The sequence below is a fragment of the Sapajus apella genome, unplaced genomic scaffold (assembly GCF_009761245.1).
Source record: "Sapajus apella isolate SASKATOON/1434 unplaced genomic scaffold, GSC_monkey_1.0 scaffold7, whole genome shotgun sequence".
NCBI classification, from domain to species: Eukaryota; Metazoa; Chordata; class Mammalia; order Primates; family Cebidae; genus Sapajus; species Sapajus apella.
In genome coordinates, this window is record NW_022436947.1 from 12,984,528 (window position 1) to 13,002,506 (window position 17,979).

The 17,979-nt window shown below is 54.2% G+C and overlaps 1 protein-coding gene across 1 annotated transcript; it reads left to right on the forward strand.

Moving 5' to 3' along the window:
- Window positions 1–1,634: 1,634 nt before the first annotated feature.
- Window positions 1,635–13,281, forward strand: PRRT4 (proline rich transmembrane protein 4). The gene is made up of 5 exons (XM_032276070.1): window positions 1,635–2,031; window positions 3,280–4,000; window positions 4,093–4,197; window positions 4,546–4,659; window positions 10,918–13,281. The coding sequence occupies exons 2-5, from the start codon at window positions 3,352–3,354 to the stop codon at window positions 12,744–12,746; spliced, it is 2,697 nt and encodes an 898-aa protein (XP_032131961.1). The 5' UTR covers window positions 1,635–2,031; window positions 3,280–3,351; the 3' UTR covers window positions 12,747–13,281.
- The last annotated feature ends 4,698 nt before the right edge of the window (window positions 13,282–17,979 follow it).

Sequence of the window (17,979 nt, forward strand, 5' to 3'; positions counted from 1 at the left end):
CAACCTCCGCCTCCTGGGTTCAGGCAATTCCCCTGCCTCAACCTCCTGAGTAGCTGGGATTACAGGCACGCGCCACCATGCCCAGCTAATTTTTTGTATTTTTAGTAGAGACGGGGTTTCACCATGTTGACCAGGATGTTCTCGATCTCTTGACCTTGTGATCCACCCGCCTCGGCCTCCCAAAGTGCTGGGATTACAGGCTTGAGCCACCGCGCCCGGCCTGGATGTTTAGATTTTGAGGGAAACTTTTAAATGGTGCAGAGAGCCAGAAGTGTTTCATGTTCTGTTACTTTAAAGTTACCAGCGTTGTTAGAAGAAAACGTGAAGGGATTTAGAGACTCAAAACCACATAAATGTATCAGTACTGCTTAAATTAGTCACTACTATAGCTTAATAAGTCCGGGAAGTATCCATGGTGACTGCTCGGTTTTCTTGTTCATCTTCAACATGCGTCAGCTTTTGCCTGGGTTCTCTTACTTTCTGTGAGGGTATACGCTCTTTCTTCTTTGTTTTTCCTTTTGAGACAGGGTCTTGCTCCATTGCCCAGGCTGGAGTGTAGTAGTATGATCACAGCTCATGGCCACATCCACCTCCCAGACTCAAGAGATCCTCCAGTCTCAGACTCCCAAGTAGCTGGGACTACAGTTGTCCGCCACCGTACCCCATCACACCCAGCTAATTTATTTATTTATTTGTTTATTTTCTTTCTTTCTTCCTTTCTTTCCTGCTTGCTTGCTGTTTGTTTTATGTTTTACTATGTTGCCCAGGCTGTTCTTGAACTCCTGGGCCCAAGTGACCATACTGCCTCAGCCTGTAATTCCAAAATGCTGGAATTACAGGTGTGAACCGCTGAGCTCAACCTTTGACTTTATTGTTCTCCCACACCTCTTACTAGAAACAAGTTGTAATCCACTTCTCACAAGCAGCTTAGCTCACAATTCTTTCTGGCAGACATTTCTGAAGCAGTATTTTTGAGAGATCAGTTTTTAGCAAAAAGACAAGTCACACAGGGATTGGCATTTGGCAGTTCACCTAAGTGTTGGAGGCACTGCTGTGTAGCAGTGCAACTGTTGAAAGCCACCAGGTTGTGGAGAGGGCCGGCAGGGAGACGGTTCAAATTTCTACCAGGCTTTGCAATCTTGGGTAAATTCGGTAACTTTCGGAGTCTTCATTTAACTATCTGCAAAGTGGAGACATACACAGGGGTGCGCTGAGGACTCACAAGATAAAGGAAGTAGTAATGCCCATTGTACTTCTACTTAGCAAACAGAGGGGCTCTTATCGCCCGGAGTGCCATCCTGGGGCAGGCTGCCATGTGTGCGAGTGTGTGCGCGCGTGCGCTCGACCTGCGAGTGTGTTTCCTGGGCAAGGCGCGCTTGTGGATGTGTGTGCTGGGCCGCCCTGGGAGTGTGTGACCGCCCTCGCCAGGCTCACAGCGAGGCACCCGGCGAGGCTGATTGGCAGCGCTGGGTGAATGAGCGCGCGTGGGGGCGCCGGGCACCGAGGTGGCCGCGGCTCCGCGCGGCTGTGCGCGCCTGCCTGCCTGCCCGGGTGTGGGGGCACCGCTGGGTGGGAGAAGGAAGAGGAGGAGGAGGAGGAGGAGGGAGGGCGCGGGAGCGAGGGAGCGAGGGCGGACGGGAGGGAGGGCTGTCAGAGCCGGCTGCCGCGGAGCCCCGGCGCGGGCTGCTTCGCCGGGGAGCGAGGCTCGGAGCCAGGAGGCGGTGCCGCGGGGAGGGAGCGCCGAGTGCAGAGCGCGGGGCCGGGCCGCCCGCCTGGTGAGAGCGCTGCGGGCCGCGGGCCGGGCAGGGGGCGGGCCGGGGGCAGCGGGGCGGCGAGGCTGCGGTCTCTGGACTAGGCGAAGGGGCGACGGGGTCTGGGGGTCTGGATCTTCAGTCGGGGCGGTGGACACAGCAGAGGGAAGCGGAGAGACACCGCGGAGCGTTGCTCAGCTGGGCGCCGGGGCCGCCACTACCGCCGCTTTTCGGGGGCTCGGCGAGGAGACCTGCCTACGGGAAGGACCCGGGGGAGCAGGTCTGCAGGTCCGGGCTGGGGGCGTGTGTGCGTGTGCGCGCGCGTGTGTGCATGTGTGCCTGCGAGGGGTGGTGGGCGTGTACGAGTGTAGGGGTATGGCGGTGTGTGGCGTGTGTCTGTAGTATATGAATGTGTTCATAGGAGGTGTGCATCTCTGTACAGTACATGCCGTGTGTGTGTGTGTGTGTGTGTGTGTGTGAGAGAGAGAGAGAGAGAGAGAGAGAGAGAGAGAGAGAGAGAGACAGGGGAGGCTGGGGGCTCACAGAGCTTGGGTCTGAACCCATGCAGGAAGAAGAGGGACTCGGCAGGAAGGGGGGTGTGTGTGTGTGTGTATGTGTGTGCAGGGGCAGGGGTGTGTGAAGGGTGAGTGTGTCACGGGTGCTAGGTGTGGCTATGTGTGTGATGTAACGGTGCCGGGTGCACGTGTGTCCCTGGCTCACCCTCCCTTCCCCCACCAGATGTGTGCGCATGGAGGAGAGAGTTCTGGGGAGGGGGTAGGAGTCTGCCACAGCTGCTGTTCACCCAGCTAGGCTGCCTGGCGTTCTCCAGGAAGCCAGAGATCACCAAGCTGCCCCTCCCCCGAATACCTCTAGGGTCCAAGGGAAGGAGCAGGCTCAGCCCCAGGAAAGACGGGAGGGAAGGTGCTTTTGCCAGACCTGGAATAGTGCTTCTCTGGCCAGAGCCTGGACAGCCTTCTGACTGGGCAAGATCAGTCCAGGCCTCACTCCTCAGCACTGGCTTCACCCCTCCCGGGGGCCCTATGCTCCCTGGGGTCTGAGAGTGAGAGCACCAGCACTTCAGGCTGGGGCAGGAGATAGGGGTTGGAATAGGTCAAGACATTGGAAGGGCTTGCTTGTTCACAGATATATGCCCAGAAGGGTGCTTGGTATACTGTAAGCCTTCATAAATACTTGAGGATCAACAGAGGAAAGGAAGGGAGGAATCCAGGTCTGGAAGCCCAAGTCCATCCCTTTTGCTACTAGTTAAGGATGAGGGCCACTGGTTGTGGTCAGACCCCAGATTCTGCATGAGCAGGTGGGGAAGGAGGAACCCCAAGGCAGGAATTTGTTTTGGGGCCTGAAGATACAGGAAAAGCTGGCAAGAAGAGCCAGAGCCATGGGCGACACACTTTGCATCCTGCCACACTACCTGCTTCTCTGAGATCAGAATCCTCTCTGGGGCATCTGATCCTGGGAAAGGGAAGAGGGCAGCCACAGCCAGGGCTCACAGGGCCTCTCCTCTCTCCAGGACCTTCCAGATCAAAAGGTGCTGAAGAACTGAGCCCCTGCCCACCAAGGCCACCTGAAGCCAGGTGGGGCCATGGCTGGGTATGGCTGTCTAGGGCTGGGGCTGTTCTGCTGTGTCCTGCTTGCTGCTCCCGTGGGTCCCCAGCCCGCCTCCTCCGTCCCAGGTGCCCCCATCACCACTTTGACCCCCCCACCTCAAAGTGAGGCCTCTATGCTGTCTCTCAACCTGGGACTTAACTTCAAATTCCATCTTCGGGGACCTGCTGTCTGGGGGAGTCATGTCACAGAGACCCAGCCACTCTCTCTTGGGCCAGGCCAGGAACCAGGGGAAGAAGTGGCCAGTGGGCTGAGGACTGACCCTCTTTGGGAACTGCTGGTGGGCTCTGCAGGGAACTCTCCTCCAGAGTGGGGCTCTGCCGAAGGCGGCTCAAAGCCCCGGGCCTCCTCCCTGCTTCTGGAGTCTACATCCTGGCGCTCTGGGCCCAGTGACTGGCCCACTGCTCCCTATCAGCCCCAGAGGAGCACTGTGACCTGGGACACTGCTCTGACAGCAACAGCACTTCCATCCAGTGCTCCCAGGCCCCACCAGAGCGAGCTGGAACTGAAGTTTGACATGGCGCTGAGAGCAGGTGCAGCTCCCACGCTGGGGCATCGAACACTGCCCCTGCTGCCCAGCCTGCGGGCCAGCCTGGCAGAGATTGCTGGGCGCCTGGGACCCTTTGGTGAGTACCTACCCCATCCCAAGGAGAGCCCCTGCGGGTAGGAGGCACCCCTGGCAGGCAGGAGGCAGCTTCAGCCTGGGCTTCTTTTGCAGGATTCTTTGGCACTACTTTGTCCCCACTCCGGAACTTCTCTGGCCTGAGTTCCCCAGGTGAAACTACATCCCCAAGCACTGCCTCTGGAGTTTCAGGTTCTTTGGGTGAGTTTATTTAAATGCAATAAACAATCATGGAACACCTCTACGTGCCAAGCGCTGTGCTAGGGGCCTAACAAGTACCTTTATTTTTCTACTTTCTTGCAATGCTTCTTCCAGGCCCTAGGATATGGGCTGCTACTTCCGTGGAAGGAGTATTCTTTTTGCCATACTGAATCTGGTTTGCTCTTTGTAGCTTAGCTTATGGTGTACATGAGCTTAGTATGTGGCTACAATTCTTGGGTCAGTGACTTCCTTAGAACAAGCTCTGGAGAAGGACATAATCTTCTCCAAATTCCCAGAGGCAGGGCTTCTGGTAGGGTGGCACTTGAGCCCCATGTGCTCCCTTTGCAGGGTTCCTTGGTACCACTGTGTCCCCATACTCCCTGGAGAGGAAGCTCTCCAGCCCAAGTCCTCTGGACCCAGCTGCTTCCCTAAGTTTTGCCTCGATTGCAACAACATCACTAGGTAAGTATCCAATTCATTTGAACGTAACAATTATTTATTGAGCACTTACTACATGCTAGTCACTCATCAGTGTTCTGGGACCCTTTCATTTCATTGTCATAATCACAATCACCATTCTCTTCATCATCACCGTGGAGAAATATATGAGTGGTCGGAGAACAAATGTTGCTAGAGAAAGTCCCACACAGAGTTAAGTAATGGTTCTCTTAGAGTTTTGCAATGGCAGCCAGAGCAGGATGTAGACAGATGTATCAGAGACAAGCAGACACAGAAACTTCTTCATGATTTCCTCAGCCCGGCACTAACCGCACCCTTCACTCCAGTCTGCCTGACCTGACTCAACCCTGGGGCTCCTTCCTTTGCTGTCTGATCTGACATGACATGCTGTCAGATATGGGCAGAGCTGGGCATCTCATTGGGAAGACACTGAAGAGGAGACCTTGAGCAGGGAGGTGCTACCTTTGTTCAAGGGAGCCTTTCAGAACATGCGCACAGACAAGCTGGTGGTACAGAGGAAAGACCACAGGCTCGGGAATCTTGAGACCTGGTTTTGAATCCCAATTTTTTTTTTTTTGAGACAGAGTCTCACTCTTTTGCCAGGCACCAGGCTGGAGTGCAGTGGCGCGATCTTGGCTCATTGCAACTTCCTCCTCCTGGCTTCAAGCAATTCTCCTGCCTCAGTCTCCTGAGTAGCTGGGACTAGAGGTGTGCGCCACTGCACCCAGCTAATTTTTGTTTTTTAGTAGGGATGGGGTTTCACTGTGTTAGCCAGGAAGGTCTTGATCTCTTGACCTTGTGATCCACCCGCCTTGGCCTCCCAAAGTGCTGGGATTACAGGTGTGAGCCACCACACCTGGCATGAATCCCAATTTATTTATTTACTGGCTAAGTAACTTTGGGCACGTTATTTAACCTCTCGAAACCTAAATGTTCTCATAGACCCAGGGTTTAATAATAGTACTTGCTAGTTATTACAAAGCTCTTAGCATGATGCTGGGCATAAAGTAGTGGCTCATTAAATAGAAGCTATTAACCTTGCTTCTGTCCCCCACTGCAACCCAAATCCACTTCCAGACCCTATCCCTCAGAAAACTCAGCCTTGGCCCCAGGCAGTGGTGGGACAACAACCCACAGAACATGGGCACAGGTGCTGGAGAAGAGGCTCTGGTGGATGAGGCCGGGGCGTCCTGCAGAGGGACTGAGGGACTTTCAGACCCAGCTTTGCTCTGCAAAGGGTTTACTGTGGCTGTGAAACCTCTCAGACATCCCACACTAGGATCAGCAGTGAAAACCACTGGTCTCCCTAGCTTCTTCCAGCTCCAGACTTAACCCAGGACCTGATTCTCTGGCTCACTCCAGCCACAGTCACTGCACTCCCTTGGATGGTGGGTAAGGGGCCTGTTATGCCCCTGTCCAGCCCAGCATGCAGAGGGGCAGGATCTGCCCGGCGGTGGAGAGCAGGTTCTGTGCCTCCAGGGAAGGATGCTAGCTGGCAGTCTGTCGGCCTTGGTGACAGCGCTGGGCAGGCAGGTTTAATGAGTCTGGACAGTATCAGAGACAGTGCAGCCGGGCAGGCTGGCGGCCCCACCTCATTCCCCCTCCTCCCTGGTGGCTACAGGAACCCAGCCTCTGATACCAGACCTCTGGATAAACCCAGGAAAGCTACAGGCCTCCCGGAGAGAACGCCATGGGCCTTGCTCTCACCAGCACTCTGTGTGTGTGTGTGTGTCTAGTTGTATCAAGCAGTTACCATACAAAGGGAGTCTTTCTGTGTATCCTCTAGGATCTTTCTAATCTAGGTGCAATTAACCTTTGACTCCTAGTCCCTTCTTGCATTAGGTCCCCTTCACCTTGGACAGAGCCTGTATTTGGCCCATACATACCAGAACAGCTATCCAGTTAATCAGTGTGTGGCTTTCCTACCAGTGAATCAGTGCCTACTTCCCTTAGTCCACAGAGGGTTCTGCTTCACTCCCTGACCACCCTGGCAGGTGTCAGTTCTGATTGGCTGGCACCTGTGCCAACTCAGTTGCTAAATATTTTGAGTGTCACCCCTACAAAGTATAACCACCTTCCATGATCCTGGAGGTGGGGGTGGGGAGAGGGTTGGGGCTAGGCCACTAAACGGGCTGTAGCTTCTAGCATCCAGAGTGGAGACATGGTTCCCAGCCCTTTGATCTGGGCAGCTGGTGGATAATCAGGCCTGACTTTTCCATGAATCAAACTATCCCCTCCCCCAACCCCTCCCTAGCCAGCTCCTGCCTCACCAGTTACTCACATTGATATCCCCTCTCCTCCCTCACCACTGAGGTTAAGAGGGCCCACAGGACCAGAAAGGGACCTCCCAGTAGAGGAGGCTTACTCAGAAGAGGGATCCTGGGAAGGGAGGACCAGAGATCACTGTCTTCTGGGCTCTTTTGCGTAAAACTGAAGGCTCTTTCTAAAGAAGCCTCAAATGGGGAGATGGGAGAGGAGATCAAGTGGACCCTTCAAAGGCAGAAGCCAGGTTTTTTTTTCCACCTGTCCCCATTCACACCTGGACCAGTGTGGGGCACGCAGAGCATGCTCTGATCCCTGGGATCAGTGTTCCTAATTCAGAACTCCTTCTTTTTCTTTTTCCTTCTTTTTTTTTTTGAGACGGAGTCTTACTCTGCAGCCAGGCTGGAGTGCTGTGGCACAATTTTGGCTCACTGCAACCTCCGCCTCTTGGGTCCTGTTTCAAGCAATTCTCCTGCCTCAGTCTCCCAAGTAGCTGGGATCACAGGAATGCGCCACCATACCCAGCTAATTTTTTTAAAATATATATTTTTAGTAGAGACGGGGTTTCACCATGTAGGTCAGGCTGGTCTTGAACTCCTGACCTCATGATCCGCCCTCCTCAGCCTCCCAAAGTGCTGGGATTACAGGTGTGAGCCAGCATGCCCGGCTATTCAGAACTCTTTCTATGACACTTGAGCCATCCCTGTACTTTGCCTATTACCTGGGCTTTATTCCTTCTCTGGATTCTTATAAATGTTGAAATTTGCTGTAGTTGCCATGGAGCTTGGGGATAGATGTGAGAGAGAAGGTTTCCTATGGCCCATAGGTGAGAAGTAAAGATGGAAGAGGGTGAATTGGAGCCAATCTCTGACAGCTGCACTTATCTATACAGTGAGCAAAGAGGGTGTGGTGAGGAATGACAGGCTCGGGCAGACTTCGGGCTCCCAGGGCATATCTCCCTGCCTCTCTGCAGAGCCCACAGAGGCCAAAGAGTGACGGAGCCAACCCAATCACTTTTCAGAGGAAGTGGGTTGGGCAAGGGCATCTGAAGGGACCAAAGAATGAGGAGTGAGGGAGTGTGTGCATTTGACCCTTTTGTTGCCAGACCCAGGCCACCTGATCAGCAAGCTCTCCATTGCCAGCTAAGTAGTTTCTCATTTAATTGATGGCTGGCGTCTTTATTAGTGCTAAGGGGTGGGTAGGTCATCAGAAAGGTATTATTTAAACAGAGTTCATAAGGCGAGACAATGTGTTGATGTTCACTATTTGACCAAATGTCTTTCTAAGCAAGTTTAGAACTTTGAAAGGCTTTGAAAACAGTTGAGTCAAGAACTGGTTTGAGACGAGGTGTAGTCACACTGACATACACACAAGGTGATGATTGATCAATGATGAACATTAGCTGATGATCATGATAACGGCACAATCTTGATTGAAGGATCGTTATGCATCAGGTTCTCCAAAGAGTTTTACAACATTATCCCGTTTCTCCTCACAACAGCCCTATGCAATAGGTACTTTTACTCATTTCAGATTTGAGGGTGTGATGGAATGGGAACCAGGGTGCCTGCTGCCACTTGCAGTTGGGAGTGAACGGTGTATGTTTAATGTTTTGGGTGCTTCCTTTCTGCCCTCCCAGTTGTCCAATTCCATCTTCCCTTTCCTTCTCTCAGAGCCACCTCTCAGCCCCCTCGCTCCTTCTTTTTCCCTGTTCTCAGAACTGTTAGGTTTTTGTTTGCCATTTATGCATTTATTATTTTTAAGAACAGTTTTTTTTTTTTGAGCCGGAGTCTCACTCTGTCACCCAGACTGGAGTACAGTGGTGAGATCTCTGCTCACTGTAACCTCCGCCTCCTGGGTTCAAGTGATTCTCCTGCCTTAACTTCCCAAGTAGCTGGGATTACAGGCATGTGTCACCACTCCTGGCTAATTTTTGTATTATTGTAGTAGAGATGGGGTTCACCATGTTGGCCAGGCTGGTCTCGAACTCCTGACCTCAGGTTATCTGCCTGCCTTGACCTCCCAAAGTGCTGGGATTACAGGTGTGAGCCAAAATGCCTGGCCTAGAACTGTTGTGTTTTGAGTGTTCCCTGCATGAGCTGGCCCTGCCTGTGGCTGGGGTTGCTCCTGGCGTCTTCCTGTGTTGTCCAGTGGGGGCATGGCCAGGGCAGGGCCAGGCAGTTGGGGCAGGATCTGATTGTCAGGCACCTTCCCCCAACATTCCACATCTGTCTTTTGTCCACCTCCCCATCCCCGCCAGGCTGTCCACATCCTTCACCACCACCCGTTCTTCTTCCACCCTTGCTTGTGGCTGTGGTCCTGCTGAGCCTGCTAGGTGAAGGCAGGGAAAGGTTCAGCTTCCAGCATCTTCCCTTGCTGCCTGGTCGTGGGGAGAATCCTTGAGTCTAACTCTTCCCAACTCCTCTCTTGCTCCAGGAGAGAATTAAGGATCTTTCTCCTCACCCTCTCTTAGTTGATTTCCCTCTTCCCAAGGGATATGGGAAGGTGTTGGAGCACAGGATGGGGCTAGGGACCCAAGATAGCAAACCCCAGAGCAACTGAGAGGCTCACTTACTCAGATGGCATTTTATTCCTCTATGATGTCCCCAAGAGTTCCTCCCTGGGAGTTCCTAAGGGCAGCTTCTGAGACCTGGGGGAGTCCATCTCAATGTCACCTTCTGTACAGTGCAGGGAGAAGCAAGGGGACATCTATATTAAGAAACTTAGACCAATGGCTTTGTGGATGAGGCAGGATGGGGGTGACTGCCATGGATAGGCTAAGGGTTGGTGTATAGCAGGCAGGAAGGCCAATGAATAAGGAGAAACGATGTTTTCCTCAGAGCGCTGAGACAGCAGTGTCTTACTGTTCCCCTGCGCTCGCTCTCTCTCTCTCTCTCTCTGTATGTGTGTGTGTGTGTGTGTGTGTGTGTACACATGTGTGGGCTTTTTCTTGAGATGGAGGCAAGGTGGGGGAGAGTTGAAAAAGGGCAGCGGGGTGCAGTGGCTCACGCCTGTAATCCCAGCACTTTGGGAGGCCAAGGTGGGTGGATCACCTGAGGAGTTTGAGACCAGCTTGACCAACATGGTGAAACCCTGTCTCTACTAAAAATACAAAAAAAAAAAAAAAAAAATTAGCCAGGCCGGTGGCAGGCACCTGTAATCCCAGCTACTTGGGAGGCTGAAGAAGGAGAATTGCTTGAACCTTGAAGGTGGAGGTTGCAGTGAGCTGAGATCGCACCACTGCATTCCAACCAGGATGACAGGAAAAAAAAAATAAGAAAGAAAAAGAAAATTAAAAGGGCAGAGGAAAGCTCCTCCTAGTGTAAGTTGGGAGTTGGGAGTCAGGGTGCAGAACAAGAGAAAGGCACAGTAATGTTAGAAAGAGGCTTTGGAATCACAGAGAGGGGCTCAGACTGATGTTCACTTCTGGGTTCTAGGTGCAGCTCTGCCCATTTGTGACCTTGGGCAGGTCACTTTGGCTCTCAGAAGAGCTTCAGTATCTTAATCTGGCAAGTACAGGGATTCATTTAATCAATGAATATCTGCTCAATTCCAACTGTGTGACAGAAACTAATTTAAGTATGGAGATTCAGATGTGAGCAAAGAAACAAAAATCCTTGTTCTCATAAAGCTTCCTTTCTGGTGGGAGGATTGAACTGGAGGGGGTGTCTAAAGCTCCTTCCAGTTGTAAAGTTCTGTAGCTTCAAAGAAAAACTCTTTAGTAGAATCACAAACGAGCCAAGCTGGGAGCTGGGGGGCCGGGGTAGAGAGAGAGAAGCAGGAGGAGGAGGAAGGATGACAGCTGAAACTTCAGTGAGGACTTTGAATAGGGGAGCAGGGTGGGGAAGGTGAAAGGCCAAGAGCAGGGATGAGTCTCGTATGTAAGACAAGTGTGTCCTGGATGCTTTAGGGGACTCTGACCAGCCTTCAGCCTACTGGCTGTGGGGTGGGTAGGGGAGGGCTGCAAGATTGCCTCAGCCAAGCGTTCTTTGCCCACAGACCCCACAGTCCCCACCTCTGGCCCAGATGACCTCTCTCCTCCCGCCAGCCTTGGGAACCCTTCCGGGCAGCCAGAGTGTGGGCCAGAGTCCTGCAGCCTGGGAGAATTGCCTGAACGCGAGGGGCAGCCTCCCGGGGCGCCGACGCCACTCTTCTTCCTGACCCTGGAGGCCGACTGGGCGGAAGCCAGAGCTCGCTGGGGGCTGGCCTGGGAGGCCCACGTGTACGGGGTAGGCGCACTCTTCGGCCTGGTGGCCCTGCTGGCGCTGCTGGCTCTGGCCCTCTTGCCCTGGCGCTGCCCGCCGGGCGCCCCCTGCCTGGCGCTGCTGGACCTGCTGCTGCTCTCGGCAGGGACCACGCGGGCCTTCCCGCTCTTCTACGATGCCTATGGGCACAGGGACCGACTGCCCGCGCTCGCCTGGCTGCTGCTACAGGACCTTCCGCTGCCCTGCCTGGCTGCCGGCCTGGGGCTGGCCTGCCTGCTGCTGGCCCGGCCGCGCTCGCCGCGGTGTCCCGCCGGCCTGGCCGCGCTGCTGCTCCTGGGGCTCGGGCTGGCGGCCGCCGCCGCCCTCGGGAGCGCCGCGCATCGCCCGCTGCGGCCACTGCGGCTCGCCTCGCGCGGGCTGCACGCCTTCCTCGCCGCCTTCCTTTCGGGTCTGCTGCTGGCGCTCTCCTGCTGGGGCGGGCGGCGGCGGCGGGCCGGGGCGCCCCTGGGCGGATCGGGCTTCAAGGGCGCCACCCCCCTGCCGCAGGCGCGCAGCCCCTTCGCCCCGCGAGAGTCCTGGCGACGCGCGGCGCGCACGGCCCTGGTGGCGGGCACCTTCGGGCTGCTGAGCGGAGCCCTGCAGGGCTATGAGGTGCTGCACGCCCTGGGCTACGGCGGCCAACCCGGCCTGGAAGGGCCCTGGCCCTGGTGGGCGTTCCAACTAGGCCTGCGCCTGGGCGAGGTGGGCGTCGCGCTCCCGTTGGCGCTGCTGGGCCTCTACCCCGCGCTCTGCAGTCCACGTGTGCCGCCGCGCTGCTGGGCCAAGCTCTTCCGCTTGTCCCCGGGCCACGCGGCCCCGCTGCTGCCGGGAGGCTGGGTCACTGGGCGCCCAGACAAGGAGCCCCTGGGGAGCGCCATCGCGCGCGGCGACGCCGAGCTGCTGCAGCTGTGCGCGCTGGCAGGGCCAGGCCCGGATCTCCTACTCCAGGGCGGAGGCTGCCGGGGCTTCGAAGGCGCGGCGGCCAACCCGGCCCCGTCCCCTGCCTCCTCTCCCTGCAGCGATTACACCGTGGACTTCCGCCCGCCGTCCCCAATCAACCTGCGGCGCAGCATCGAGGAGGCCCTCTGCAGCGAGGCCCTGCTCGCGCCTGGCCTCTTCCAGGGCCCTGCTTTCGACGACGCCCTGCCTGGGCTCGGCCTCTACCGCACCGCCTCGCTGGGGACGAAGACCGGGGGCAGGCTCAGTGAGAGATCAGGGGACGCCCCTGGCTCCCCGGCACCCCCGGATCTCCCCTCCCCCGGGGCTTGGCCCGCAGGCAGCAGCGCCTCATCTGGCTCGTTGTGCGGACTCTCGCGGGACAGCTCGTCCATGCTGCTGTGTTCCAGCCCCGACAGGGCCCCGCGCTGTCCTCTAGTCTGTGTCCTCAGTCCCCCGCGGCCCTCAGGAAGCAGCCCCAGCCTCCCGGCCTCAGGATCCTACCACGCCCTGTCCCCACCCTCTCGCGACTCCCCAGAGCCTGCTTCTGAGCTGCAGGCGGAGGAGGCCTTGCTGCAGGAGCAATTCCTGGACGCCTGCCGACAGATCGACGAGCTGAGCATGGGCAGCGACACCATAGACCTGTGAAGAGGTGGCCATCTTGCTACCCTGTGATACACCCCTTTCTGGCGCCTGCCCTGCCCGAGACCTGCACACTGTAACCCTTCCCCAATCCTGCCTGGCTCAGATACCTCTCCAGATACCTTCCCCATCCAGGCGCCCCTGGGTGGGTGGGTCAGCAGCCAGGCTCTATTGATTGGGAGTCAGTGCCACCTTCTCTGGAGCCCTGGGTGCTGATTCCTCAGCTGCAATTCTAGGCTGGCAGGGGTCCCATTTTCCTTGGCATTCACCAGCAATAAAGCTCCAAGGTGCTCCACTCCTGACCACCACTCCCCACTCTGGTGCTGAGTGAGAGGGGCTGTCCTCAGAGGACCCCGGGACTTGCCTCAGGCCCCCTACCCACCTCTGCCATGACCAGGAATTCTATCCCTGTGTGAGTGGGACTCCCTGTCCTCCATGTGACACCCACAGGGGTCTATGGCCCATCTAGGAGACTTTACAGCAGTTGGGTGGGAGGGGAATGCTCTTAAAGTTAATTTATCAATAAAATATTTTCAGAGGAGCGAGGTCTGACTTTCTTGGGAAAGCTTGATTGAGCAACAGCAGCAGATATTCCATCACAAGTGGAAGAGAAGCAGCTCTTGGGTGGGGTGGGTCCCAGGGACCTTCATATAAGACCAACGAGTCTTGTCCTGTGTCTGCAATGAGTGGGGGTCCTGGGAGCAGCCCCTAGAAGACCTGTCTGAATCACTGGGAAGTGGCTTTTCACAGAGATGGGACATGACCCTGGGAGGTGAGGCAGAAACTCTACTACCGTCATCAGTGGAAATGCCTGCATTCCTAGGAGCCTGCTTCAGGCCCTTGTGGACAACTGGCTGGGGACTAGTTAGGGGTCAAGTCCTTCCTGGAAATATTGAGACATATGTAAAAGGGCCTGGTTGCCTCGAGCTGGGATCCCCAGCAACCTCCGTGTTCCCCCCCGCAGCTTGGGATCCACAAAGAAACTACCTTTGTACCTTTTCACCCATCAACAGGCGCTCTTCAGGGTCGGGATCACAACCCCTCCTCCTTCTCCTGAAGAACTCTCCTCTCTAATAGGTGCAGATCCTCCCTGGAGAAAGCCTGTCCTACCCAGCCAGCTCCCAAAGCAAAATTCACAGTGCAGAGACCCACAGACTTCTCCGACCACCAGGCACTCTCTAATCCCTCCCTTGCCTGGGAGCATTTGGCTTTGCGCTCTGTGGTGTGTGTTTGTCATTTGGCTAAAATGCAGCGGTCCTGAGTAGCACAAAAACAGGTTGTGGATTAGGTTTGAAAATAAAAATCTGACAGTGTTTTTGCAGCTGTCCCCATATCACAGGGAGACCTGCAGGAGCATACACACTAAGCTCAAAGTGGAAACACAGAAACCTCGTGATTTTTCTTCCAACTTTGCCCATCAGCTCCTAGGGACTGGAGAAGGGAGTCTTGGAAGCCAAGAAGGAAGCAGGCAGGGAGGCTGGGAGGGGGTGGAACCCTCAGCTAGACCAGGTCCACTGCAGGAGGGTGGAAGAATTCAAGCGCTTCTCTCCTTGCAGATGAACATCTGTCTTGGCTGAAAGGAGCATCCGGGCCTGAGACCTCAGATGGAGGAGGGGAATCAGTTGTGTTTGGGGAAGAGGAAGAATCACCACGGGGAAGAGAAATGGGAGGGAGATGGTGCCGGTGCAGTGGAGGGATGGGACTAGAATGGTTTTGATTGTGTCTCCTCCGTCACCTGGCTCAGCTTGGCTCAGAAATTCTTGCTGCATCCTCACTCTGGGCTGAGGCCCAGAGAACTGCCAACCTCCTAATTACAGGCATTTCTCACTGGTGTCATAGTGGCTGCAGTGGGCCCCGCATCAGAGTTGCTTTGTGTCATGCAAGGAGTGCTTGCTGCTCTGAGCAATTGCTCCCTTTCTTTCCCACTCACCCTTCCATCTGCCTCTCATCTGTCTCTGCTCACACTCAGCTCCTCAATGCCATCTCTTACTCACACTGGTCCTTGCCAGCTCCTCTCTCTTTCACTCACTCTCCCCATCAAGGGTCCTTGGGTTCATGCACACACTTCCCAAAAGAGCAGTCCAAGCCCTGCATACCCCAGCCAGTCTCTCTGTTGGTCTGTCTATTGTTTTCTCTCTCTCTGTCTCTCTGTCACACACATACACACGTGCACACACACACATACACACACACACTTGTGCATATACGCTCCTTTTCTGTGTAGCAGCTCTAAATGGAGTTGGGGGGAGGCAGGAGGGGGTTGAGGGAGTATAGCTCGTTGTTCACCAGCTCCAACACTTCTTTGATTTTCCTCAGCAAGGATAACCTCAGCCCTTTGACTTCATAGAGCATAGAGGCCAAAGCTTTGGAGGACCCTTCCCTTTTGTCTCATGCCTCATCCCTTACCCAAAGTGGGTTTCCTGGAAGGAATCCAGGTAGATCCTAATGCCTACACCCTTCAGTTCCAAGTCTTGGTATTGTGAGGACTGAAAGACAAGCTCACCTTCATTCATTCATTCATTCATTCAATCTCTTAAAAAAATATTTACTGAATGCTTACAATGTACTAGATGCTGGAAGTAGAGAGGTGAATGAGGTGGACACTAGCCACGAATTTATGGAATTGAAAGTCTTTTGGGGGAAGGCAGATGTTAAACACCTAATGATCTAAATAATCACAATAGCAAAAGTAATTAATTATAATTGTGACAATTGCTAAGACTGAGAACTATTCTGTATTATAAGAAGGTTTGGCTTGCCAGGGGGAGTAGAGCTAGAGGGATGGGATCTGGAAGACGCTGGCTGACAATAGCCCAGGCCTCTCTTACTTCCTTTCTTGGCTCCTGCACAGTGATGGATGAGGAGGAGGCCAGCAGTTTATTTCCCCTGGAAGCTACACTGCTGGTGTGATGCAGGGTTCCACGGCTCCTGCTATTTAATAAAGAATGCTGCGTGTGCCTTGGGTAGATGGATGAGCAAATATTCCTGATGAAAGGACCGTTGCCTGCCCTGATAGAAATGGATTGGAAGCGATGGGGCTGGGAGACAGATCGGGAAACCAGGTCTGAACCATGGGGAAGGCAGGAAGGATCAGCTGCACTGTTGTCCTCCCAGAGGGGCACGGAACACTGCACTGTGGGTGGCTGCTGACCCCTGATGGGCATAGAGACACAGTTTGGTTTTGTCCTTTAAGGAAGATTTGGGTCAGGAGTACTTAAAACTTAGCATTTGTGGCCGGGCGCGGTGGCTCAAGCCTGTAATCCCAGCACTTTGGGAGGCCGAGGCGGGTGGATCACGAGGTCGAGAGATCAAGACCATCCTGGTCAACATGGTGAAACCCCGACTCTACTAAAACTACAAAAAAATTAGCTGGGCATGGTGGCGCGTGCCTGTAGTCCCAGCTACTCAGGAGGCTGAGGCAGGAGAATTGCCTGAACCCAGGAGGTGGAGGTTGCGGTGAGCCGAGATCGCGCCATTGCACTCCAGCCTGGGTAACAAGAGCGAAACTCCGTCTCAAAAAACTTAGCATTTGTGGAGGGTCTCACAAAGGGGATATTGGAACAATCTCAGGATTGTTTTTCTTGTACAGGCTGCAGCCTGGATCAGGAAGGTCTCCTCCTAGCTGGGGTTCTGAAGCTCACAACTTAATCTTTGGGGGTGGAATTTTAATTCCTAAGGTGATAGGAGTGGGCAGGAGGGAAAGAGAAGGAAGAGGGAGGATGCGGAATCCCAAACCAATTTTGTTAGATGATCCATTCCATTGCCTTTGTCTATTTGTCTCTCTTCATCCTGGATAGGATTAACATAGTAGCCTTAAAAATCTGTTTTGTGGCCAGGCGCAGTGGCTCACGCCTGTAATCCCAGCTCTTTGGGAGGCCGAGGTGGGTGGATCACGAGGTCAAGAGATCGAGACCATCCTGGTCAACATGGTGAAACCCCGTCTGTACTAAAAATACAAAAAATTAGCTGGGCATCGTGGCACATGCCTGTAATCCCAGCTATTCAGGAGGCTGAGGCAGGAGAATTGCCTAAACCCAGGAGGCAGAGGTTGCCGTGAGCTGAGATCATGCCACTGCACTCCAGCCTGGGTAACAAGAGCAAAGCTCTGTCTCAAAAACAAACAAACAAAAATCTGTTTTGTGTTTTAAAGCTTCCTTTCCTGGTGTGTGTGTGTGTGTGTGTGTGTGTGTGTGTGTGCTTGTGTTTCCCGACAGTTTTGCTCCTGTTGCCCAGGCTGGAGTGCAATGGTGCGATCTTGGCTCACCACAACCTTCGCCTCCTGGGTTCAAGAGATTCTCCTGCCTCAACTGCCTGAGTAGCTGGGATTACAGGCATGCGCCACCACACCCGGCTGATTTTGTATTTTTAGTAGAGATGGGGTTTCTCCATGTTGGTCAGGCTGTTCTCAAACTCCTGATCTCAGGAGATCTGTTGCCTCAGCCTCCCAAAGTGCTGAGGTTACGAGCGTGAGCCACTGCACCCAGCCCTGAGTTATTTTTTTAAATTTATTTAGAAACTTTTATTGTTGTTGTTGTTTTGAGATGGGGTCTCACTCTCATCTAGGTGCAGTGCAGTGGCACGATCTCAGCTCACTGCAACCTCTGCCTGCCTGGGTCAAGTGATTGTCCTACCTCAGCCTTGGAGCAGATGGGACCACAGGCTCACGCCACCATACCCGGCTAATTTTTCGTACTCTTGGTAGAGACAGTGTTCCATCATGTTGCCCCAGCTGGTTTTGAACTGTTGACCTTAGGTGATTTGCTCTCCTTGGCCTCCCAAAATGCTGCGACTACAGGTGTCAGCCAACTGCACTAGGCCTACAAGGCATTTTTCTTGCTGACTTTCTGCAGGGCCAAAGAATGATAACATCTGCTTATTGTGAGGGTGTTCTGAGAAAGCCAAACCTTTAGCAGAAAAATGCCTGAGAGAAAGCTTCAACAGAGAGCCCTTCTCCATCACAGTGCTCCTGCTCACTCCTCTCATCAAACAAGGGCAAGTTTTCAAGTGTGTTAATGGGAAATCATGAGGCATCCACCTTACAGTCCTAATTGGGCTCCTTCTGACTTGGTTTTGTTTTCTAATCTTAAAAAAATCTTGTATGGGCGCAGTGGCTCATGCCTGTAATCTCAGCACTTTGGGAGGCCGAAGCAGGTAGATCACCTGAGGTCAGGAGTTTGAGACCAGCCTGACCAAGATGGCAAAATTCCATCTCTACTAAAAATACAAAAATTAGCAGGGC